Here is a 25770-nt window from a genome sequence, read left to right on the forward strand (position 1 = left end):
GCTAACATCATTTCTGATTCTTCACTTTTGGTTAATGCCTTTTGAACGTATTATTAGCAAAGCAGTGCAAAGAGCAACAGTTCAGACAGTGACATACAGTGACAAATCAGAAATCATTTCTTAAAGGGGTTGTAAAGGATTTTTTCCCCCTAACTAGCTTCCTTTACCTTAGTGCAGTCCTCCTTCACTTACCTCATCCTTTGATTTTGCTTTTAAATGTCCTTATTTCTTCTGAGAAATCCTCACTTCCTGTTCTTTTGTCTGTTAGGCCTCGTACACATGACCGAACATGTCTGCTGAAACTGGTCCGTGGACCAATTTCAGCAGACATGTTCGGTCGTGTGTACGGCCGACCGGACAATTTTCCAGTGGATCGGACAGGTTTCCAGCGGACGAATGTTTCTTAGCATGCTAAGGCCGGGTACACACGAACAAACATGTACGGTGAAAGCGGTCTGTCAGACCGTTTTCACCGTACATGTCTGCCAGAGGGCTTCTGTACGATGGTTGTACACACCATCGTACAGAAGTCCGCGCGTAAACAATACGCGGGGCGTGTCCGCGTCGTCGCCGCGACGATGACGCGGCGATGACGCGGAGACGTGGGCGGGCCTGCCATTTAAAGGCTTCCACGCATGCGTCGAAGTCATTCGACGCATGCGAGGGACGGCGGGCGCCTGGACATGTACGGTAGGTCTGTACTGACGACCGTACATGTCCGAGCGGGCAGGATTCCAGCGGACGGTTTTAAAACACGTCCAGGAATATTTGCCCGCTGGGAAAAGGCCCGGCGGGCAAATGTTTGCTGGAATTCGGCCCGCTCGCGCCCACACACGACCGAACATGTATGCTGAAACTGGCCCGCGGACCAGTTTCAGCATACATGTTTGGTCGTGTGTACGGGGCCTTAGAAACATGTCCGCTGGAAGCCTGTCCGTCTGACATGTTCGGTCGTCTGTACGACTTACCGGACATGTCCGCTCGGCCAAAAGCCCTCGCATGCGTCGAAGTGATTCGGCGCATGCGTGAAAGCATTGACCTTCCAGGGTCGCGCACGTTGCCACGTCATCGTCGCGGCGACGGCGCGGCCACGTCACCGCGTATCCTGTCCGTGCGGATTTCGGTTTGATGGTGTGTACAACCATCAGACCGAAATCTCCGAGCAGACATGTCCGATGAAAACGGTCCGCGGACCGTTTTCATCGGACATATCCCCTCGTGTGTACGAGGCCTAACTCAACACCGTAATGCAAGGCTTTCTCCCTGGTGTGGAGAAAGCCTCTTGAGGGGGGAGGGGGCGAGCAGGCAAGTCAGGACGCTCTCTACTTTGCAGATAGAGAAAGGAGCTGTGTGTTAGTGGGCGTCCTGACACTCCTGCTTGCCCCCTCCCCCTCAAGAGGCTTTCTCCACACCAGGGAGAAAGCCTCGCATTATGGTGTGTAGTTACAGACAGAAGAACAGGAAGTGAGGATTTCTCAGAAGAAATAAGGACATTTAAAAGCAAAATGGATTGATGAGGTAAGTGAAGGAGGACTGCACTAAGGTAAAGAAAGCTATTTAGGGGGAAAAAAAATCCATCGGAGTAAAATAGAACATGTTCTCTATCTAAACACCAATGGAATTACTCCGATGGGGCATACACACGGTCAGAATGTCCGATGGAAAAAGTCAAACTTTTTCCATCGGAAATTCCGATCGTGTGTATGGGGCTTTAGATGATTTGAGTACTGTAATCTGAAATGAAGTTAATGCCTTAGGTGAATTTTACCTTTATTATTATTATTATTATTGTTCAAATTTAACGTTTTCTGATCAACATAACAAGCTTAATTATGTTTGTCCTTTCAGAGGTGTGGAGAAATCTCATTTGATAATCCAGACCAGAATGCCAGATGTGTGCGCATGCTAGGTAAGAGATCATCATGTGATCCTTTATCCTGTCACAGAGCTTCAGCAATGTACCGTGAGCCAATGTAAAATAATTACAGCCCAAATAGTTACAGCTTTCATTCAAAAATAGTGCTACTGATGTTGGCTAGGTACATAAAGTAAAAGGTTTTATGAACTGAAATGCTCTTTCTAAAAAGTAAACATATAAAATAGAAAAAAAAATTAAACTTGGCTATTAAAGTTATGTCAAAAGTTTGCTTTTTCATGTTTTTAGATGGGTTTGAAGATGTTTGAGGTTTAAATCCCTAATGCCACAAGCCACGTGAAAATAGTTTCTTGGCATACTCTCTGCAATAAGCTCTACAAAGACATTTGAAGTAAAGATATCATTGGCATTAAGCAAATATTACAGGGAGATGAAGCATTTATTATTTGAGTGTATGCACTGCCTTCTGCCAAAGATTAAAAAAATTATATGTTATTAACATAAAAGCATAAAGCTGTGGGCATACGTGGGACAATTTTCTTAAGGAGTTAGGAAACCTAACACAATGCATTGTGTGAATATTCAATTATCCAGTCATGCGAAAAGGAAATCCTTATTCACCTTAAATACCCAATTTTGTGCAGAAGAAAAAGTAAACAGGAATTTGTCTTTCATATGATTGAATTATTGAAGTGAATATTTACACAGTTGTTTCAAGATTTTCAACTCCTTTATAGATCAAATGAAAGTTTGCGCATGTGCATGTTGTAGTAGTGTTATGTCAGTGTGAGTTATAATGAGGAAGTGCTTGAAGTTCAGAGTTTACTGAAGACTGCCAGCAGCTTGGCAAACAAGAGATTCGCTGATACTGTTCCATGAGCTGCAAAAATATAATGAAAGTGGTTATGACAGATTGAGTATACAGTTTAAATGTGTAATTTAATTTGAAAATGGGTGAGCATTTAATGGCAGTAAATAGGTTCCTGTTAGTTACAGAAACTTTTGTTGTTGTTGTTGTTGTTGTTGTTTTTACATATTTGTGCAGACTGTAAAACTGAACAAGGGCCCTTCTGGGATTTCGAGAGGTCTTTGTGCAGGGGTCAAGTCCTGGGGAAAAAAGTGTCGCCGCTCAGTGAAGGATTGGCTCGGGTGGCTCGGCTGCTCTAGTCCTGCAAAGGGAACTGCATTCCTGCTGTGAAAAAAGTGCAGGAACTCCGTTCCCACGCGTTCCCGCAGGACTTGAGCCCTGTCTTTGTGCCAGAATTTGACTGTACTGATCCTGGAACTCATTCTGCTGTCAGATAAATCTAGGCACTACCGAAAAATGGGGCTAATAAGGAGTAGGAGGCATTCTTCTGGGTGCCTGTATAACTTGTCTGGATTTGTAATAGCCAGGTGGTGTTGGGCAGTATATACTGTAGCTAGAACATAAAGAACAGTTATCACTTTTCTCCCCTTGACGCAATTTAGATAGGGAATGAATGAAGTGTTTAGAGGGCTGTGTGAACTGTGAAGTCAAGGTCCAGGAAGATGAAACGCTCAGCTGACACCTTTAGGTCCGTTAAATATACAAAGTGATTTGTTATATTTGTTTTCCGTAATTGCAAAAAACTTGATGACAATTAATTCCCATGCTCTCTTCCTGTACTGCAGTCTTTATCAGTTGCATTGTTGCCAGTTATCTTTAAAAGAGAAGTATGTTTTTTTCAGAATCATACTTACCTAGGTGGATGCATCATCGATCCGATGCTGCATCTGTCCCCTGCCAGCTCTAAGCGATCAAACACCGCTGATCGCTCAGTTCTCAGAGCTCTCTGAGCAGAGAGTTGGTGACTGTCAGTCACCGCTGTCTGCTCTGCCCCCCCGCTCACTGGAGTGCTGGACTGTGGAGGGGGTGGAAGCAGCCAGCTCAGGCTCTCAGCGGCTTTCTGAGAGGCTAAGCAGGGTGATGGTCCAAGCATGTGGGCAGATCCTGACTTCATTGTTGCGATCTTGTCCGAGCTTGTCCTCCGCTAGCTCTAAGACTGAGAACCGAGGATCAAACACAGCTGATGGCTCAGTTCTCAGAGCTCCCTGAGCAGAGAGCTGGTGACTATCAGTCACCGCTGTTTGCTTTGCCCTCCTTCACTCACTGAGCACTGGGCTGTAGAAGGGCGGGAGCAGGCAGCTCAGGCTCTCAGTAGCTCGCTCAGAGGCTGAGCTGGGTGCCAGTCCAGGCCTGTGGGAGGATCCTGATTTCATTGTCACGATCTTACCCGAGCTCTGGATGTCAGCCGACAGTGAGCTTCAGACCGCTGTCTGCTGAAAATGGGTCAAAGGAGTGTAGAACGAACTGCTCTCCTGTGATCCACAGGAGAAGTACAGCCAGACGAGCTTTGGCTGTACTTCTCCTTTAACCTGCTGAGTTGAGCGGAGGGAGACCATCTGTTCGTTGGCTTTCAACAAGCTTCAAGAAACTTTTTTTAAGCTTTTAAAACACCATTCAGCTTGAGTTTGTCAATGTTAAATTCAGATGTTTAACGATAACCTGCTAGGACTGCAAGCAGCATCTTTAAAGAGTCAGCACTCCTTGGAACATCTGGATTTAACATTCCTAAAATGGAAATGAAGGGTACTTAGCACTTTTAATATGCCGAAAGCCATGTGTATGAAGCCTATTAGTTTGCTGCCTAAACCAAATCTGCCATGAACTAAAATAGCTGTGGGAAACGCCTCAAATGGAAGTTGTCAATCTCTGATTCCTGACTTACATATATGTATGTAGGTAGTAGTGACTTCACTTTAATTAAGGTTAAATAGCTTCCAGTTAATTGTCTTAAAATAAAATGTAATAATTAATAAACACATTTTTCACTAGTGACTCAGGAGATAGAGAATCTCCCTTTCCATCTGTGGCTTTACACACAGGTATCTTGCAATGATTTTCTTCGCTTATTTGGACATATTTCTTCATGGTACACTAATGAACTCAGATTACTTGTCTATTATGAGATGACACTGTTTCATTTTCACTGGTAGGTCAGTAGGCTAATTGAAAGATTTAGCAGGGTTATGTAAGGTGAAAAGGTGATTACTGTAATCTCTGTCTTCTAACACCTATGCTCCAGGCACATATATTTATACCATGAAAAAGTCAGACACAAAACAGCATTAGCCAGTGTAGACATGAGATCAGGGGCGGACTGACCATTGAGTCACTCGGGCACTGCCCGAGGGCCCCATGCCACTAGGGGGCCCCATCAGGGTTGCCAGGCTCAGTAAAACCAGGGACAGTATGTAAAAATCTATGTTTTTTTGTTTTTTTTTATCTGTCCCTGATATGTCCGAAACCGACATGCTTTTGATGTGAAAATCCCGAGATTTTAGCTGCCCTGCCTCTGCACTGCCTCCTGGCATGGTGGCCATCTGTAAGCCCAGGGGCCCCATAATCTTCTATTGCCCGGGGGCCCCATGAGTTGTCAGTCCACCCCTGCATGAGATGCAATGTATTCCACAATGCAACTTACATTTATGTCTCTTTTTGAACTTTTTTTTTTGTCTCTTCTTTACCCTACTTGATTACTGGCAAGCTCAGTTCAACTGGAAAAAGTGTTTTACTTTTGATCTGCAAATTAAATTGTCCATACCAGAACTGAATCAGGCGGGGCTCACCCTGCAGTGCAGTAACATGTGATATGCTGCATTGTGCCAAGACAGCCCATGCCATGCCTAATGCACCAAAAAAAGGTGAAAGCATTATATTTGCAACATTGCGTGCCACAATGCAATATGCCGCAAAACACAGGTGCATTGGCAAGGGGTGTGCTGGGGTGCCATTAGAATTAATGTCATTGCAATGTATCAACGTGCATTTTCATGTGTTGCAGTAACGCACACAATTACCTGCGAATTGCTGCAACGTAACAGTGTGAACCTGAGCTTACTATTAGTTTTGCAGGATAAATTTATTCTAAAGTAACTTCCATGGCTGGCAAAAAGGCCTAGACCACACAGGGACCTATGCTATACTATATATAGCATACTATACTACTGGTCTCCAAACTGCGGCCTGGTTAGGGGATGCGGCCCTTTGCTTGCCTTTATCCCAGCCCTCTGGGCATTATTCCTCTCACTGATACGAGACACTATTATGCCAACTGACATCAACAATGGGGCACCATTTCCCCACTGACACCAACAATAGGGCACTATTCCTCTAACGGGCACCAAAGATGAGGCACCATTCCTCCCACTGACACCAACAATGGGGCACTGCCCCCCCCCCCCCATTGATACCTATGATGGGGAACTATTTCTCCAACTGATACCAATGATAGGATACTATTCCTCCCTCTGATACCAATGATGAGGCACTATTCCTCCTACTGACAGCAATAATGGAGCACTATCCTGCCCACTGATACCAATGATGAGGCAGCATTCCTTTCAAAGATGTCACCATTGGAAAATTTCCACTCCCACTGGCCACAGTTTGGCCCCCTAATATCTGAAGGACAAAAAACTGGCCCTCTGTTTAGTAAAATTGGAGCCCCCTGTACTATACTATCTCATGTACCCTGTATTTTGATTTTTTAAATGGTTTTATATATTTATTAAGCAAGGGAAATGGCACTTCCCTAACCCTACATTGTGCTAAATGTCACTGTGCTAAATGTCCTTGTTAATCTGTTCAATCTACTTTGTGTATGTGTTTAACCACTTGTCAGTTGTCAACCGCCCCCCGGCAAAAGATGTGATGCGATCAAAGTAGCCCATTATGCTTTACCTTTGCAGGGAGACATAGAGGAAGTAAACCCCATCAGGGTTTACTTCCTCTTTAATGGCAGGATTACAAGATATAGGGCCTAATCCTCAAAAACCTGGCGCAATGTAACTTTTTCCATTTAAGTTATACCGCCGCAAAATCTCTAACTAAGTGCCCGATCCACAAAGCACTTACCTAGAAATTTTGAGCGGTGTAACTTAAATCCGGCCGGCGCAAGGCATTTTTAATTACGTTACGTAATTACGTTACGTCGGGCTTTGTGGATTGCGACGGGACAATAAAGTTGCGTCGGGTAAAAAAAAAGATACGGCGCCAAAAAAAAAAATTTAATTTAAAAAAAATCGTGTCGCGAGCAAGAAAGGTCTGTTTTTACAAGGTGTAAACAGTTTACACCTTGTAAAAGCAGCCCTAATTTTGCGTTTGCAAAATAAAACTTACGGAGAAAAAACGAAGCTGAAAAGCTTTGTGGATCTCCGTAAGTCCTAATTTGCATACCCGAGGCGGCATTTCGACGCGAAATGCCCCCAGCGGCGGATGCGGTACTGCATCCTAAGATCCGACAGTGTAATTCAATTACACATGTCGGGTCTTCGTCCTAACTATGGGAAACTGATTCTGTGGATCAGTTCCATAGTTAGGACCAGGGATACGACGGAGTAACAGCAGTTACTCCGTCGTATCTCTTTTGAGGATTTGGCCCATAGTTCTTTCATCACTGCAGAGTGAAAATATTAAAAACTACTTTTAAAATGATATTACTGTGTTAAAATGTATATAAAATATTAGTGATCGGGTTTACATACTGTACACATCACTCTGGCTTCGGTGGCATCAAGAATGACAAAAACTGTAGATTTTTGAGTATATAAATAATTCAGGAAAAATGTCAGGAAGTGAGATGTGTCAGTCCATGTCGGACTGTCAAGGGACATCTCTGATCTAGTATCAACAACACATTCAGTTAGCTGTTGTTTCTTTAGCTCCTGTATGCTCAACTTTTTTGCCTGTACTCATAAGATAGAGAGGAGAAGCTCCAAATGTTGCATAGGCAGCTCTATAGGGGTATACATATGTTGCGGTCGTGATGCTTTGTATGTCTGCATGGCAGAAACTACGCCCCAGAGACAAGACATGCAGAATTAGCAATTATGCCCCATCACAATCGGCAGGTAGTATTATTCAAGCACTGCCCTGCAAATAAATAATGGGGTGTGGGGGTTGTGGCGCTGTCTGTGCTTCCACCTATGAGGAGAAGAGGAGGGGGAGAAAAGGGAGGAGAAGAGCCCCTCACCCTATTACCAGTGTGTATAGAATAAAATAAACCAGTTTATTTCCCACAGTCAATAGATACAATGGCCCGGATTCACGTAGAGCGGCGCATCTTTAAACCGGCGTAGCACATCTCATATGCGCTACGCCGACATAAACCAGTGAGGCAAGGACAGTATTCACAAAGCACTCGGCTCCCAACGGTGCACCGGCGTAACGTAAATTGGCCGGCGTAAGCCCGCCTAATTCAAAGTAGGAAGGAAGTGGGCGTGATTCATTTAAATGAACCGTGACCCCATGCAAATGAATGGCCGAACGAACGGCATATGCGCCGTCCCGTGGGCGCTTCCCAGTGCGCATGTTTAGAATCACGTCGGACCTAACGCCTAAGATACGTTGAATCACTGAATGTAACCTACGCCCATCCCTATTCACGTACGACTTATGTAAACAACGTAAAATACGACTGCTGTTCTGTCGTCCATACCTTTGCATGGGATGCGCCTCCTATAAGTGGAATAACTTTACGCCGGACGTACGCCTTACGTAAACGGCGTATACTACTGCGACGGGCGCAAGTACGTTCGTGAATCGGCGTATCTCGGTCATTTGCATATTCAACGCGTAAATCAATGGAAGCGCCCCTTACGGCCAGCGTAAATATACGCCCAGGCTCCGACGGCGTAGGAAACTTACGTCGGTCGGATGGAGCCACATTTCAGGCGTATCTAGCATTGAGAATCAGGCGCATAGATACGATGGCGCATCTGTGCAGTTACGTGGCATATAGAAAGATACGTCGGCGTAAGTGCTTTAAGAATCCGGGCCAATGTGTATGTGTAAAAAAAAACTAATGGAACAGTGAGAACAATATCATAACCTGTGCCTTATCTATTGACCACTGATAGCAGCCTGTATGGCAATAACAGGTGTGCAATCTATGAACACCGTGAGTATCTTGTGTGCTCTATGAATGTGTATATATCAAATACCATAAAACCCTAAAACCAGCATGAAAGTGTATAACACAACAAAACATCAATCCTTGATTGTCCAGTGAAAAGAACCTGAGAAGAAGATTGTCTTGTGTGTTTATGCGCATAAATATGCGCCTTAAAAACAAACAACATTTTTTTTATATATATTTGTAGTGATACCAAAAAATCTGTAGAAAAAACACCAAAAGTCAAATATGTTGAATAAAAATTCGTAACAAAACATAATTAGTGTCCCATCCACATTAGGATCTTGATATATCTGTAACTTATACAGTGCAGCAATCCGTAGTGAAAAGGTGATCCTATATTCAAATTAGTGATTCGGAGGTGGTTCCGGTGCTCCCCCACCAGGGTCCCCACTCACCAGATAGACTCACCCCTCCGGGGGTATACTGCATGTAATTCCAATCTCCCACACTTTGGCTGTTGCGCTTATCCACTCCTCACATCAGCTGTGAAGCAAAACTGGAACTGGTGTGCATACAGTAGAAGCAGCCACTAGAGGTCCAATATCCTCAGAGAGAAGGAAAAACAGGCTTCCATGGTGTAGTATAAAACTGTTTTTAATTGTACTTACACCAAAAAATATATATAAGGGAATGCGGATAAATAGTATTAACAAGATCTGGCTCTAAGCCGTTGCCAGCACAAAGAAATTTTAATTAAAAATATAACAATAAAAATAAAAAAAGTTAAAAATAAGCGCCAGGTAGTGTACTACGCCAAGCTTGGAATGCAGTGTGCTTTCCAAAAGCGTGTCAGTTAGACAGTCTGAAGACCGCCTCTGAAGACGTAATGACAAAACGCGCGTAAGGTGGAGACACGCATGCACGCTACTTCCGGGTACAGCCAGCTGACACGCTTTTGGAATGCACGCTGCATTCCCAGCTTGGCGTAGTACACTACTTGGCGATTAGTTTTTACTTTTTATTGTTATATTTTTTATTAAAATTTCTTTGTGCTGGCAACGACTTGGAGCCAGATCTTGTTAATACTATTTATCCGCATTCCCCTATATATATTTTTTGGTGTAAGTACAATTAAAAACGGTTTTATACTACACCATGGAAGCCTGTTTTTCCTTCTCTCTGAGGATATTGGACCTCTAGTGGCTGCTTCTACTGTATGCACACCAGTTCCAGTTTTGCTTCACAGCTGACGTGAGGAGTGGATGAGCGCAACAGCCAAAGTGTGGGAGATTGGAATTACATGCAGTATACCCCCGGAGGGGTGAGTCTATCTGGTGAGTGGGGACCCTGGTGGGGGAGCACCGGAACCACCTCCGAAGCACTAATTTGAATATAGGATCACCTTTTCACTACGGATTGCTGCACTGTATAAGTTACAGATATATCAAGATCCTAATGTGGATGGGACACTAATTATGTTTTGTTAAGGATTTTTATTCAACATATATGACTTTTGGTGTTTTTTGACAGATTTTTTGGTATCACTACAAATATATATATATATATATTATTTTTTTTGTTTTTAAGGCGCATATTTATGCCCATACACACACAAGACAATCTTCGTCTCAGGTTCTTTTCACTGGACAATCAAGGATTGATGTTTTGTTGTGTTATACACTTTCATGCTGGTTTTAGGGTTTTATGGTATTTGATATATACACATTCATAGAGCACACAAGATACTCACGGTGTTCATAGATTGCACACCTGTTATTGCCATACAGGCTGCTATCAGTGGTCAATAGATAAGGCACAGGTTATGATATTGTTCTCACTTTCCCATTAGTGTTTATTACACATACACATTGACTGTGGGAAATAAACTGGTTTATTTTATTCTATACACACTGGTAATAGGGTGAGGCCGTGAGGGGCTCTTCTCCTCCCTTTTCTCCCCTTCCTCTTCTCCTCATAGGTGGAAGCACAGACAGCGCCACGACCCCCACACCCCATTATTTATTTTTCCTTCTTAGTATCCCCCATAGGGGGAATCTATTAGGGAGGGGCTGCAGTCTAGATCTATTTACCATTATTTCTCCTAAGCACAGGTATTGCCTAATTTATTTACTGTCCTGCAAATGCAATGCAAATGGTTGTGACACTGAGGTGCAAGCTTTTAGGGGTTTTAACAGGTAGCGAGGAAACAACATATCGCCTCCTGAGTACCTATCAAAACCCACTGAGGAGCGATCTACTGCAGATAGCTCTTCAGATAGCAATGCTTGTGTAAATGAGCCCAGACAGCAGGAGACTGGGCTGCTTTGGCTCTTCTCCCACCTGTGTCCACCCCCTGGAAGAATGAAAGCAGGACACTGAATTTCTTAGAATCCACTCATGTCTGTGCTCACAGCCTGGTCAGAAGAGGTGAAGCAGAAAAAAGAAAACGTCTAATAGACATGGCAGTCTTATAACAACTATTATTTTAACCTCATTCTTCCACTCATCAGTCTACCTCATGTTATCCACATGATCACAGTGTCAAGCCTCGTACACACGCACGGTTTTCTCTGCAAAAAAGCTGCTGGGAGAGCTTTTTATCCGAGAAAACTGTGCCTGTGTCTGGTTTCTTGTCGAGAACACTGCCTGGAATCTCGACGAGAAAAATAGACAACCTGCTCTCTATTTTCTCGTCATGATTCTCGGCAGTGTTTTCCTGCCGAGAAACCCGAGCGTTTGTATACTTACCTGCCTCCATGGAAACCCGTGCATGCTCGATGAGACTTCGGCGCATGTGCGGTAGCTTCCAAGGCATAGTATACGGCAGGGGTGTCAAACTGACGGCCCTCCAGCTGTTCCGAAACTACAAGTCCCATCATGCCTCTGCCTGTGAGAGTCATGCTTGTAACTGTTAGCCTTGCAATGCCTCATGGGACTTGTAGTTTTGCAACAGCTGGAGGGCCGCCAGTTTGACACCCCTGGTGTAGGGTGTAGCAAGATGGCGGCGACGGCATTGAATGTGACAAGCCCATGCTCGTCTTGATTGAAGATGTCACCGCGTTCTTGCCATTCAAAAGAACAGCGGTTCTTTTGAATGGTCTGTGTGAACACTCGCCAAGCAAGAAAGCTTGCCAGGAATCTCGTCAGGAAAAACTGTTTTTTTCCTGACGAGATTCCCGGCCGTGTACAGGACTTCATCCTTAAAACCCAGTGTACTGCCGGGGTCCGGGTCTGCACCTAGAGCTGCCTATTTCTCCAAGCCTTCACAGTTTTACCCACTAGTTCAGTTCGGCCGCTAGCGGTGTGGTATTAACCCCCGCTAGCAGACAAAAAAAAGTGTTAATACCATTTAAATGGAAAGGAGCAGTGAAGGAGCAGTATACACACCGCTCCTCTCACCGCTCCAAAGATGCTGCTTGCAGGAGATTTTTTTCTCTCCAGCACATCGCCTCAGTGTGAAAGCCCCCAGGCTTTTACATTGAGAATGCTGGGGCAGGAGTATTTCAGGCATTATTTAGGCGCTATTTTTAGCGCTATACTGCCTGAAAAACTCCTCAGTGTGAAAGGGGCTTCAATCTAACTAATTCTAGCCAGGAGGGTGCTACACTTAACATCAACAGCTCGGTAGCACCATGTCCCTGTTAGCGATATCTCTAATTACTCAGAAGTACCATGTTCCTTTTAGTACTATCTTTATTAACTTCCTATAGATCCATTTCCCTGTTAGTACTTTCTCTTAGGACTTCCGATACTCAACACCCACAGCTTAGTAGAACAACTTCCTGTGCATCTCTTATTAGTTTCTATACTTATCATTCACAACTCAGTAGCACCATGTCCCTGTATGTGCTATCTCTTACAGCTTCCTATACATAACATCCAATGCTTAGTTTGGTCATGTCCCTGTCAGTGTTACGGTATGTTGTATCACTTTCTATACATAACATGCACTGTTCAGTGGACCACTTCCCCTTTATACTATCTTTATTATTTCTTAAGATACATTCGTTGACAGCACAATGTGCCTTTAACCAGTTTAACCAGTTTATTTATCTATGAAATATCCTCTACTCTGTTGCAACATGTACATTATTTGTATGTAACATTAATGTATGTCAGGCAGCATGTGCCTGTTACTGCCTCATCGCTTTCTATACTTGACATATAGAAACAAAATGCTCAGTAGTACCATGCCTTTGATAATGCAGCCTATGATTAATTCTCATCAATATATGTACTCATCACTGCTCAGCAATACTTCTTAAAGCAGAACTCCAGTTACAGAAATAAATCCGCCACCCTTTACTTTTTTTAAATTGCCAAGTGTTGCAAGTGTTAAAATACTGTTTGCTGGCAACGAATAGAAAACTGCAGTTCTCTCACAAAATAGCGGCTCTTCTTGTCAGAGGTCTGACACGTCCCCCAAACACAGTAAGGGACAGGTACTAGGTTACAACATGTGGAGATGCAGTGGCCACATAAATTCCTAAGGTGAAACTAAACCCTCTTATACAGCCAAGGAAGCTGCCATCTTAGATTCTTTTTGATCTGCAGTTGCCGTGGTGCTGTGCATATTATTTATGACACCGGCCATTTAATGGCTTGACGGTATGGTTGAGAGCACAAGCAGGGGGGGGGGGGGGATAGGATCACCATGTAAAGAACATAAGTGGTCCATATAGTAAACTTGGTTTTGAGTTATTCACTGTCAGGTCATTACAAGGGTCAACGGGTCACTCTTTACGTCTGGAGGGAAAGAGATTTAAAGGGTCCTTCACAGTAAGAGCTGTAAAATGTGGAATAAACTAGCTGGGTGCAAAATATAACTGGATACTAACATGTATAGGTAATAACACCAGGGGTAGTTGATCCAGGGAATATCTGATTGCCCTCTGGGGGATCAGAAAGGAACTTCTCAAGCTGCTTGCTGTGGGGTCACTCGACATGAGGGAGGGGCCAGCAGCAGCGAAGAGGGACTCAAGAAGAGGAGGATCCAGGCTGCCCTGTGCAAAACCATCACACAGAGCAGGCAAGTATAACATGTTTGAATTTTTTCAATCACTTTAACTGTTGTGATCCTTAGCAATAATTGAATTCATCTTATTCTGGTCTGACAAGGTGAATTATTATTGGTTGTCTTTGGATATGATATTAAAGGCTTAACACTATTAAATTAGACAAATTTAAAGAAAGAAATACGTTTTCAGAGTCAGATTTGTATAACTGTATCTGCCAGTTAGAGGCATTAGAGAATAGAGTATGTTTTTTATACACTTGGAGGAGTGATAGTGGTCAATGCCGATAGTGTAATAGTATGAATGGGTGTACTACAACCCAGGGCAACTAAACCATGTTGGTAGTTAATAAAAAAAAAAATGAAGTATTCTGCTGATGTGTTTATATGTTAATTCATGTTATGAAACTAATTTCCTCTTTGTTTAAAGATGCGTGACTTACAATAGCTAACATTTTGCTAACATTCATAATGTAGTTTTGTATCTGTGTTGCATTTTCCTTTCTTCTCTCCGGAGATGGAAGAGGTGGATTTAATGTGTATATGGGTTTCTGACGTCAGTAAAGGAATGTGGGAATCTAGTGCTTCCCACGTTGTTAGTGCAGAGTAGATACAAGCAGCATTACACTCCTGCCTAATGAAGAGTCCTTTGTGCTTTAGTGCTGCCCTTGCAATGAACTTATGTTTGTGGGCTGTTGTTTGTTATCCATTCTGGCATTGAGCAGAACCGCACTACATCCTACAACTAAGACAACACCACAATTGCATTATTGATTAATTAAGTGCTGCCTCTTTTTGTTTTACATGTTTCAAGCTTGACAAAGACACTTTGTAGTAATCTTCCAATTCAACCATGCTTAAAGTTAAAGTGTAGCCAGGCTACATAAAAATATTTAAACTTTCTTAACCAGCAAAACGAGATTTAAAGGAAACCCACACTGACCTCTGTAGATGCTGGGATTCTGGAGCAATTCATTCCCAAAGTTCACAGCAGAAGAAGTAATGAAGTATTTTTTTCAGCAGCTCAGAACACCCTGCTTCCCCCTCCCAGTGGAGACTCAGCAGTCTTCCAGCATTTTGATCCCTAAAGTAAACACAGAGAAATTACTCTGGGATGCAGTGGCGGCTGGTGCTCAATTTTCTTGGGGGGGGGGGCATGACCACCCCAGCCAGCCAGCCCCCCCCCCACCCTGCCAGCTGACCAGTTAAAGTCTCAATGCTCTTCTCCCCAAGCCCACCCTCTTTAAGGCCAGTTAGAGCTTCAGGCTCTAATCATGTGCATACTAGTACATTATGACAGCCTTACCTACAAACGGAGCCCTCCAGTGCTGTGCTGTCAGGGCTCTTCTTGGTCCCATCATCACCTGGTCTTCCTTCCAGGTTTGGTATCTTCAGCCGCTTGTATGGCCGAGCTGAGATGATATCACTCCCATGCATGCGCACAGGGGTCACACTGCCACGGCACACGGAGTGGGGGCGTAAATGTGATCTGAGCTGCGCATGTGTCGCTCAGATCACATTACCTGCTGAAAGGCAGGGGGGACCTGTAGGGTCTCTTATGTTTTAAATACCGTGCCTGTCAGCGGATTATCAAATTCTTTTGTTTACTACCACTTTAAAGGTGACCATCAGGGAGATTTATACAAGCAAAATGTAATCCAATGACATATTTAGGATGAAGTTAAATATATTTCCACGTCCAATTAGCACAGGTTTCTGAATCTCATTTGGTATTAGCCTCCTGCAATCTGATTGGGGGGGGGGGGGATTAAACTCTCTGAGCCAGTCAGGGCTTCATTGCCTTGCACAGAGCTGTTACTCTAACATAGAAAATGCTTTCAGTATGGGAAAGCTAGGGGAGTGTTAGGGTCCGGATCTGAACCTGGAACATCTGCAGTGCCACCTGAGATGCTGGAGACAGCTCCTTGCCAGATTCCTTGGACAACCTTGCCCTGTATTTTGTTTCTGGTGAACCTTGAACTTTTTGCTCCTCCCATGAACTTTCTGATTTAAGCCATGACTCTGCACTTGATTTAAGACAGCCATGTCTCCTGTTTGCCAGATTATTGTGCTCTCTCTCCAGCCCTTACCTTGCTCCTTGCATACCGGCTGATGTCTTTGACGTTACTACCACTCATTATCGACCATTGACTTGTTCATTAACTATGCTTCCATCTGATCCCATCCATCTACTACTCTGTACTTTTGGCATATTCATCGACTATGCTTCTACTTGTTCCTTATCTGCTTCATCTGTTACCGACCCCCCACTTCCTCCTGCCCATTGGGTAATCAAGAGGAGTGTAACCTGGCATTAGTAGGCAGCAAAATCCATCTCCACTATCAGGATCTCTGGTGAAGACCAGCTAGTGCTTTGACCCCGCACTTCAGATGAGTCTGAGTCATCTGCTAGACAGCTAAAGGGCTCTACTTACTTATATTTACAGCTAATTACCTGTGAATTTATCTAATGCTACAGCCATTGGCCTGATCCCAGACCTGACAGGGAGTGACCCCATCAGAGTTATTGCGATGCTGCTCCTTCATTGTCTAGTCACAGTCTAGGTTGGTGTAATGCTTGCCCCAATACCAGTAGTCGGGCTATAGCTGGCTAGTGTCCACATTTATGTAAGCCAAACAGGTCTACCAGTACTTGGTTGCTCCTAAAATTTAATAAAACTTGCTATAGTCACTGGTAAAGTGGCACAGGAGACAGAGAAAAAATATACAAAGGAGTACTTGTTTTAGTCGTTTTCAGTGTGTAGCCAGTAGCAAAATCCAGTCGTAGGTGGAGGTCAGGGCTGGGGGTGTTCAGTAAGGTCAGAACAGAGAGTGTCAAGAACATGGGACAATGGCAGTTTAGTACAGAGCTCTCAAGACACTGATGGCCAATCTGAGCATAGAAGCCTATGACCAATCTGAGCATCTGAACCTAGGAGACAACCGGAACACAGCCTGACGAGAGTGCCAGTAGTGGCCATGGGAACGCTCAGGCCAGAGGGGTGAGTGGCAAGCTATGAGGAGGTGGGGAAAGGCTACACAGGAGCATGCAAGATGCTCCTAACAGTTGGGTTCTGGAGCAGACTTTATTGCTTGGCTCCAGTGTAGTCAGCAGAGAAATCCAGGGTTTTATAATGCTGTCCGACATGTGTGCAAAACTGAGTTACATATCATTTTTCAGGAAAAACACGTTACATATATGCATACAGATTACTGTTTCAACTGTGTACTTGCCAATATGCATGGAGTTAAAGGGGATATTATTATTAAAAAATGCTTACAAACGCATTCTTACCCATGGGCCTCGATGCGTATATGGGTTAACGAGTTACCTTTCTAGTTTGCATCGTATGATATAGAAGTAGGTGAATGGGAATCCTAAAGGAATTCTCCAAATAAAAAAGGAGGAGTATAAAAAAAGAGTCATTACTTGGAGAAATTTATAATAATAATAATATTAATAATAATGGCAACCACACTCAACCATCAGCATTCTTTCACCTTTCGCATTATTCAAGCCATATGGGATCATGAACTGTATGTTATGTAATTTAGCAGCGTTACCTTGTTCCTAAAATATGTGTTACTGTGAATTCTTGGAAACTTGTGATACTTAACAAGCCAAAAAGACTAAGAAGGTGGAGTATGTTGAAAACATAAGGGGATTGTATTTTGACTTGCTTCTAACCTGACCCTTAAATAGATATACTGGAAGCCCAAGTAAATAAGAGGACAGGAATTGAAAGTAAAAATGGCACAGTGCTGCTGGCTAAGAACCAAGGCATCAAAAAAAACATGTTTCTGAATGACAGTTTTAATTTGTACTCAAGGAAATCTCTAGGGTGTTGCTTTCTTTAGAGCACTGAGCGAAACTAATATGGAAGTGCAGAAAGGTGGGATGTAGGTATAGTTGCGGCTGGAAGTTTTCTGGTCTAGAGACGCGGGCAGGGTAGTGTAAGTAAACAGTTAGCTGTATAAAGGTATTTACTTTTCAATTCAAGGAGAGATTCCAGTAAAGCGTGTATTTAAAATCCCAAGGAATGTTGTTTCTCGAAACATCACTTTGGAATTTAGTGAGAATTATTGAAGGAAATGTTTAGCTTGTGAACCAATTAAGTAGGGCACGTTTAGATTATATATAAATATATATACTTAGCTTTTATAAATAAGCATACCTTAAATATACTGAAACGTACAATAGGTATCTATTTCTAACATCTAGCAGTTGTTAATGAATCCTTATTTTGTGAAATCATGGAAGGTTATAATTGGAATAAAAATTACATATCTCTGCACTAGTCTATGGTGGACTTCCTGCAGCATCTAATGATAGATATTTGTTTCAGATTTATTGCTACAGTAATTTGGGTAAAATAAAACCATACCCACAGTCCAGCAGTCCCAGAGGTCAATACTTGGTTCAGGTTGGTGCCACCAATCAAAGCATAGCTATATAAAGTTTATTTAAATGTTCAATTTAAGTCTAGGTTCACACTTGTACCGGTTTGCAGTATATTCTGCTTATATTCGGGTTGGCTTATACTCGAGTATATACGGTACATTATAGAGTCACCTATTTGTATTTATTTGCACTCTTATTCAGTTCACTGTTTTATTCATCCATCATTGGTATATATCAGTTATGTCCAGTCATTCATTTTGATTGGAGCATAAAACCTTCCTGGGATTTCCTCTGCGACTGCATATATTATTATCTTTACGTTGTGATTTTTTTTTTATGCACCTTTTTGAGTCACCTTATCTGCACTGTTTGCACATTCATTCAGTTCACCTTTGGATGTACCTTTTCTTAGCATTTATAGCGATTTTTATCTTTCAGTCAGTCTATTTGCATTTTTTCACATTCATTTATCAATTTTTGCTATTTTGGTTATTTATACATTTTGCCACTTACACCATTCTATGCTATTGGAGCGCAACACCATCTCTTGATTTTTTTCATAGTTAATTAAATTAATTAGCTAAATACATTCCATGTGTTGAACATAAAAAGGAATTGGGACTTTGAGTGAGGCAAGTAAAGGGGAAGTTTTGACGGCAATCACAGACGGCGGTGCTGCCTGGTGGGGGACGCTTCTCCTCCTTTATCATGCCTAGCGTGACGCTGGGAGGGACCCATGGATGGGCTTGATGTCTATAAAGAACCTTCGCTTTTATAGTGTCTTTACTTGCATAATTTGTTATGGTGCACACTACCTGAGGAACATGCTGCTATTTATACACACACAAGGTAACTATTTTGGCTAATATGGGTCCTTGTTTATTTTGCACAATTTCTTTGTTTGCTTTAGTCACCTACCTTTGGTCCCCAGCCTTTTTATATATACGACTGCCCCATAATACCTTGCACCACGGCTCAAAATTTCAAGACCTGAGCTACTAGCCAGACCTTAAAGCGGATGTGCCATGGGAAAATAATATTAAAAGCCAGCAGCTACAAATACTGCAGCTGCTGACTTTTAATATTAGGACACTTACCTGTCCTGGAGTCCAGCGCCGATCGCAGCAGAGGACGAGCGATCGCTCGTCTCTCTGCTGCTCCCCCCGCCATCCCCGCTGAGGGAACCAGGAAGTGAAGCGCTGCGGCTTCACTGCCCGGTTCCCTACGGCGCATGCGCGAGTCGCGCCGCGCCCGCCGAATGGCTCCCGCTGTGTGCTGGGAGCCGAGTGTTCCCAGCACACAACGGGGGGGGCGACGGGAAGTGACGGAATGCCCGTCTTTTGCCCGTGAATGCCGGGCCGGAAGTGGGTGCAAATACCTGTCTTTAGACAGGTATCTGCACCCCCCTCCCCCCTGAAAGGTGTCAAATGTGACACCGGAGGGGGGAGGGTTCCGATCAGCGGGACTCCACTTTAGGGTGGAGAACCGCTTTAAGAGTTACTCGCCACCATTTGCCCCACCCAACCTCCTACCCTTCCCTGCCCCTAAGCCCATCCCTAAACATGCAAATTATCTCATGAAATTACACTGTTAAATGTTTTATACAAAAATAAATATTAACGACATAACCCATCCCCCGTCGGAGCACAGCCAAGCTGAGCCAGCCCGTCTTCCAGCCTGAGATGAGTGGACCCGCCCCCTTGCCTGAGCCAAACCGAGCTAAGCTGGCCCATCTCCCCACCCAAGGTGAGTGGTCTTTTCCCCCACCAATGCTAAGCCGAAATAAGCCAGCCCACCTCCCTGCCCAAGCTAAGCAGACCCGCCCGAGCCAAGCCGAGCTGAGTCGGCTCGCCTCCCTGCCCAAGCTAAGTGGACCCGCCCCCTGCCCAAGCAAAGCAGAGCTGAGCCGGCCCGCCTCCCTAATCGAGCCAAGCTGAGCCAGCCTGCCTCCCTGCTTGAGTCCAGTGGACCTGCCCTCCGCCCAAGCCAAGGTGAGCTGGCCTGCCTCCCTGCCTGAGTCAAGCGGACCCGCCTCCTGCCTAAACCAAGCTAGTACACTCACCCTCAACGTTTTTCCCTCGCCAAATGCAAGCAGGCAAGTGGAAATTTTGAGGGCTGCCTTGCACTATAGTTTCCCTTGCTTGGATATGGTTCCATGGTTTATAGTTTCACCTCTTGTGGTATACCCCCGTCCCTATTCCTTCCTTTTTCACTCCCCATTGGACAATGGTCTCCATTTATTTATACTAACACTACCCAATTATATGAAAGCTATTTATAGTATATAATTTTTTCACAGACTCCTTTGGAGCCTTACCTCGTTACATTTTTCAATACAATATGGAGAATTCGATCCTCTGGGGATCTTGCGTTTCAGGCATTCGCCCCGTGCACAGCATAACTTCCTCAGCTTGGGGGACAGACAACCTATTGCAGTATCGCATATCCCTGAATCCCAGCCCCATGATTTCTAACAACAGCCCTGTCTGTCTGCCCTGACACTATGTAGAAGAGGTGGTGAGTGAGCACTAAGGGGCAGATCTTGCTCAGTAAGTGGGTAAAACTGTATGGACACAAGGAGTCCCAAGTGCACCTGGAAACAAGAAATGTGTTTTTAAATTAAAAGGATTTTACTATTTTAAGAATAATTAAACCTGCCACTACTACAGAATTTTATCTAATAAGTCACACTATATTTTATGATTGGAAATGTTTTTTGGGTTTCAAAGTTTTGAACATTTTTATATGCTCTACAAGAAAACCTTAAAATGATTTAACTGGAAACCAAAAATGCAACGACAGCAAGTTTGTGGGTCTAGATGACCCATACCCTGGCCACACATTGTTGCTCATGGAATATAATAATCTATTAGATGTGGCTAGAAGTGTGTGGGGTTAGGTAAGGATAAAAGTGTAGGAGGAAAGAAACCAAAAGTGGAAATGACATATGAGCAGACTCTCAGCAGAATGATTTAGTAAACAAGACAGCTGATTATTAGAAAATTTGATGACAGTCTGCAAAAAAAAACATTTCTGTTAGCTGAAAAAATAAATGTTAAAACTTTAAAAAGAAGAAGAGATGAGCTTAAAACATTTCTGTGAGATAAAATGCGTACACGCGGCATCTTGCCTTCCTTTAAAAATCAGTTAATCAAGGACATAATGGTTTTGTAGTTTTTAACTGCCAGCAGTGTAGAGGACACATTAGTGATGATCTCTGAAAGTGCATCATCTAGGTAGCCAGTGACGTTCCTTCATGATGTTTTCTATTATATGGTCTGCGTCAGAGGGGGCCTCTTGTGCGTCTATAACCACTAACCACCTACCTTAAGCTCTGCACCACCTTACCCACAGTTAAACACTTTCTTCTGACTGCCAGCACTGCTTGTGTAAAAGGGAGATGATTGCAGTGGGTGTATGGTAAAAAAATATCACATTCTAATGGGTTTTTTTTTTCACTTTGCAAGGGAATTTTTAGTTAGCTTGGTGAATAAGGTGAAGCTTTTATTATCCAATCACATGCAAGCAAGATTACCCTTTTACATTTTTCTTCTCCATAATTGGTTATTCTTTGCAAATTGAATTTTCTTGGGATTCACAAAGTATCTGTATTTTTTGCAACATGGTCTACTTTAGTAATTTATTTGATTTAGTAAATCAACCACAGTGAGTCAGTCAACCATAAGTGAATGCAAACATGCTTAGGACAAACTCGGATATATCTCCAAACAAAGGGGTGGATTCAGGTACGAGTTGCGCCCTCTTACAGAGGCGCAGCGTACCGTTTAAACGCTGCGCCTCCGTAAATTACCTGCGCTACGCTTCATTCATGAATCAGTAGCTACGTAATTTGCGTGGGCGCTCCTTAAAAATGGCCGGCGTAAGCGCGCGTAATTTAAATGATCCCGTAGGGGGCGTGGATCATTTAAATTAGGCGCGTTCCCGCGCCGGACGTAGTGCGCATGCTCCGTCGGGAAACTTTCCCGACGTGCATTGCGGCAAATGACGTCGCAAGGACGTCATTTGCTTTAACGTGGCGTCCAGCGCCATTCACGATTCACTTACGCAAGCAACGTAATTTTCAAACATCGCAACGCGGGAACGACGGGTATACTTAGCATTGGCTGCCCCTGCTAATAGCAGGAGCAGCCTTACGCGGAACCCGACAAACGCAAACAACGTAAAATGCGTACGCAGGGCGCGCGTAGGGTTGTGAATCGGCGTGAGTATGCAATTTGCATACTCTACGCTGACCACTACGGGAACGCCACCTAGCGGCCATCGTAAGAATGCAGCCTACGATACGACGGCATAAGAGCCTTATGCCAGTCATATCTTAGGCTGCAGTCGGCGTAACGAGCTTTCTGAATACAGAAAAGTCGTTACGCCGGCGCAACAAAGCAATTGCGCTGCGTAACTATGGTTACGCAGACGCAATTGCTTACTGAATCCACCCCAAAAATGTTAAAGGAAAAAAGGGCATGTGTTACTCTCTGCTTAAAGTAGGAGTAAACTCCCTTGCTTGATTTTTACCTATAGGATATTTACTTGCGAAGCCACTGGTGACGTCACCGGCGCATGCGCTCTTAAAGAACGGCACGCATGCGTGGGAGTGACATCATCTCGGCTTGGCCAGTCAAAGGATCGGAGCCCGCCAACCCAGAAGAAAGAACGGGTGAAGATAGAAGCCCTATCAGTGGTGAGGGCTTTGTTTTAAAGGGTCACTAAAGGAAAAAACATTTTTAGCTGAAATGACTGTTTACAGGGCATAGAGACATAATAGTTAACTGATTCCTTTTAAAAATGATTAAAAATAGATAAAAAAACAATCATATAATGTGCCTGCAGTGTAGTTTCGTTTTTGCTGTTGTTTGCTGGTTCTCTGATGTACAGAGAGCCACTAGAGGGCAGTCAGCCAATAGAGAGCAGTGAAACTTTGTCTAAAACTCCTCAGCACCAATCCAGTTTCGTTTTACACACAGTAATCACACCTCCTTGATTAGTGACCACCGTGAGAAATCTCCCAGTACTGTGGTTATCAGGAAACAGGCAACCAGGAAGTGTCCAGAACAGAGAGGATTTACAGCAACATCAAAGCAAAAACGAACCATGAGCACATGAAACCAGGACTGCAGCAAGGTAAAGGAAGCTATTTAGCTAAAAAAAAAAATTCCTTTAGTGACCCTTTAAGGTAAGTTTCATATAATGTCCTAGTATGAGATGCACATTATAACTTTGCCTTTCAGGTCAAAAAAAAGCTGCCACTTTAACACAGCAGAGATTCCACTACACTGGGGGAAAAGTTTAATACCTACTATCTCACAGTGGCTACGAAGGGTTGACGAGCTCCGGCTAATGGAAGAAATAACCTGTAGAAATAAAAGGCTGACCAGGAAATATATTAAGACATGGGCATAATGGTTTGAATTTAAGGAAACTAAACTATATTATGGAACAATATCAGACCCTGATGGTAAATCAGAGTATGACTAATTAATTAACCACATGCCGACCAGCGTATGACGATATACGTCGGAACAATGACTCAGCGTACAGGCGCGTTTCCTTTAAATCGTGGTATTGTGGGATCGCCGCAGGCGGTGCGCGCTTGCCCGCCAGGTGCTCCGTCACCGTACCCACGGTCTCGATGTTTGTCAGTGTCCCGCGATGCGGTCACGGAGTGGCAGAACGGGGAGATGCCTTTGTAAACAAGGCATTTCTTTGTTCTGCCTAGTGACAGGACAGGGATCTACTGCTCCCTGTCATCGGGAGCAATAATCAATGTTGTGTCACATGTAGCCCAGCCCCCACATAGTTAGAATCACTCCCTAGGACACACTTAACCCCTTCATCGCCCCCTAGTGTTTAACCCTTCCCTGCCAGTGTCATTTACACAGTAATCAGTATAGCACTGATCGCTGTATAAATGACAATGGTCCCAAAACGCGCCTAATTTAAATGATACACACCCCATTCGAATTAGGCGGGCTTGCGCCAGATGGATTTACGCTACGCCGCCGCAAGTTTACAGGCAACTGCTTTGTGAATCAAGCACTTGCCCATAAAACTTGCGGCGGTGTAACGTAAATGTGATACGTTACGCCGCCGCGATTCTACCTGAATCTGGCCCTATAACTTTTGGGCAAACCAATCAATGCTTATTGCGTTTGTAGAAGAATATATCGGCCTAAACTGAGGAAAAAAACTGTTTTAGATATTTTTGGGGGATATTTATTATAGCAAAAAGTAAAAAATATTGCTTTTTTTTTTTTAATTGACGCTCTTTCTTCCTTTATAGCGCAAAGTATTTAAACCGCAGAGATGATCAAACACCACCAAAAGAAAGCTCTATTTGTGGGATTATTTTCAGAAATATAGCAAGCTTTTATTTAAAAATTGCATTTATTTTATTTTATTTTTTATTGAATTGGATTAAAATTGGTAGGAACTTAGCAGGTAGAAAGTGATAAAGAAGGCTTATTAAAAGAAGGTTAGGATTACATGTTAGGAAAAAAATTATACTCAGAAATATCTTCTAGGATTTACAAGGAGTCAGATAGTCTGATAGCTTTTACTCCCTGCGGTTATAATTGAATTCCCAGTAGTCCAAATTACATCAAATGAAGCTTGATTAAAGGGGATTATTTCTTACAATTTGAAGGAAGATGGATTCAATAATAATAATAAAAAAAATGTTTTGACTATATTACAGCTACACCAGTGCAAACCTTTTCATAATGTTATGTCTCATATGGGCAGGTGTGAGACATAAGAACAAGAGAGATCACCAGTACCTTCATAACCACCCACCTAATATTAAGTAGGTCCCCATTCTGCCACCAAATCAGCCCTGACCCATCGAGGCATGGATGCCACTAGACCACTGAAAGTATATTTAGTGATATCTGGTACTGAGCCATTAGTAGCAGATCCTTTCATTCCTATAGTTTGCGTGGTGGGGCCTCCATGGATCGGACTTGTTTTTTAAGGACATCCCACACATGCTTGATTGGATAGAGAGCTAGAAAATTTGGAGCCCAACTCAACACCTCAAGCTCCTTGTTGTGTTCCTCAAACCATTCTTGAACCATTTTTTCAATGTGGCAGGGTGCATTATTCCATTGAGGGAGGCCACTGCCATCAGGGCTTACTCGGTCATCAACAATGTTTATTTAGGTTGGCAGTGTCAAAGTAACACACACATGAATGGCAGTATTCAAGGTTTCCCAGCAGAACATTGCCCAAAGCATCATACTGCCTCCGCCAGCTTGCCTTCTTCCTCTAATGCATCCTCGTGCTATTCCCCAGGTAAGCAACACAACGGACATCGTGAGACCAGGCAACATTCTTCCATTGCTCCCTAGTCCAATTCTGATGCTCATGTGCCCATTGTACTTTTGGTTCTGGACACACGTCAGCATGGGCACTCTGACCAGTCTGCGGCTACACAGCCCCGTACGGAAAAAATTTATAATGCCCATTTTTTTCCATTTTTATCACATCATCTTCAGGGACAATATATTGATTTGCTGCCTAA

At 43.4% G+C, this 25770-nt stretch overlaps 1 protein-coding gene across 2 annotated transcripts in view; it reads left to right on the plus strand.

The window, feature by feature from the left end:
• Positions 1 to 25770, plus strand: part of PDE7B (phosphodiesterase 7B) — a 387906-nt gene that overhangs the window by 117021 nt on the left and 245115 nt on the right. For both annotated transcript variants that reach the window (XM_040350483.1, XM_040350484.1), the window contains one exon: positions 1849 to 1909. In XM_040350483.1, coding sequence (XP_040206417.1) covers positions 1849 to 1909 — 61 coding nt within the window. The remainder of the gene's footprint in view (positions 1 to 1848; positions 1910 to 25770) is intronic.

The sequence above is a fragment of the Rana temporaria genome, chromosome 4, assembly GCF_905171775.1.
Source record: "Rana temporaria chromosome 4, aRanTem1.1, whole genome shotgun sequence".
NCBI classification, from domain to species: domain Eukaryota; kingdom Metazoa; phylum Chordata; class Amphibia; order Anura; family Ranidae; genus Rana; species Rana temporaria.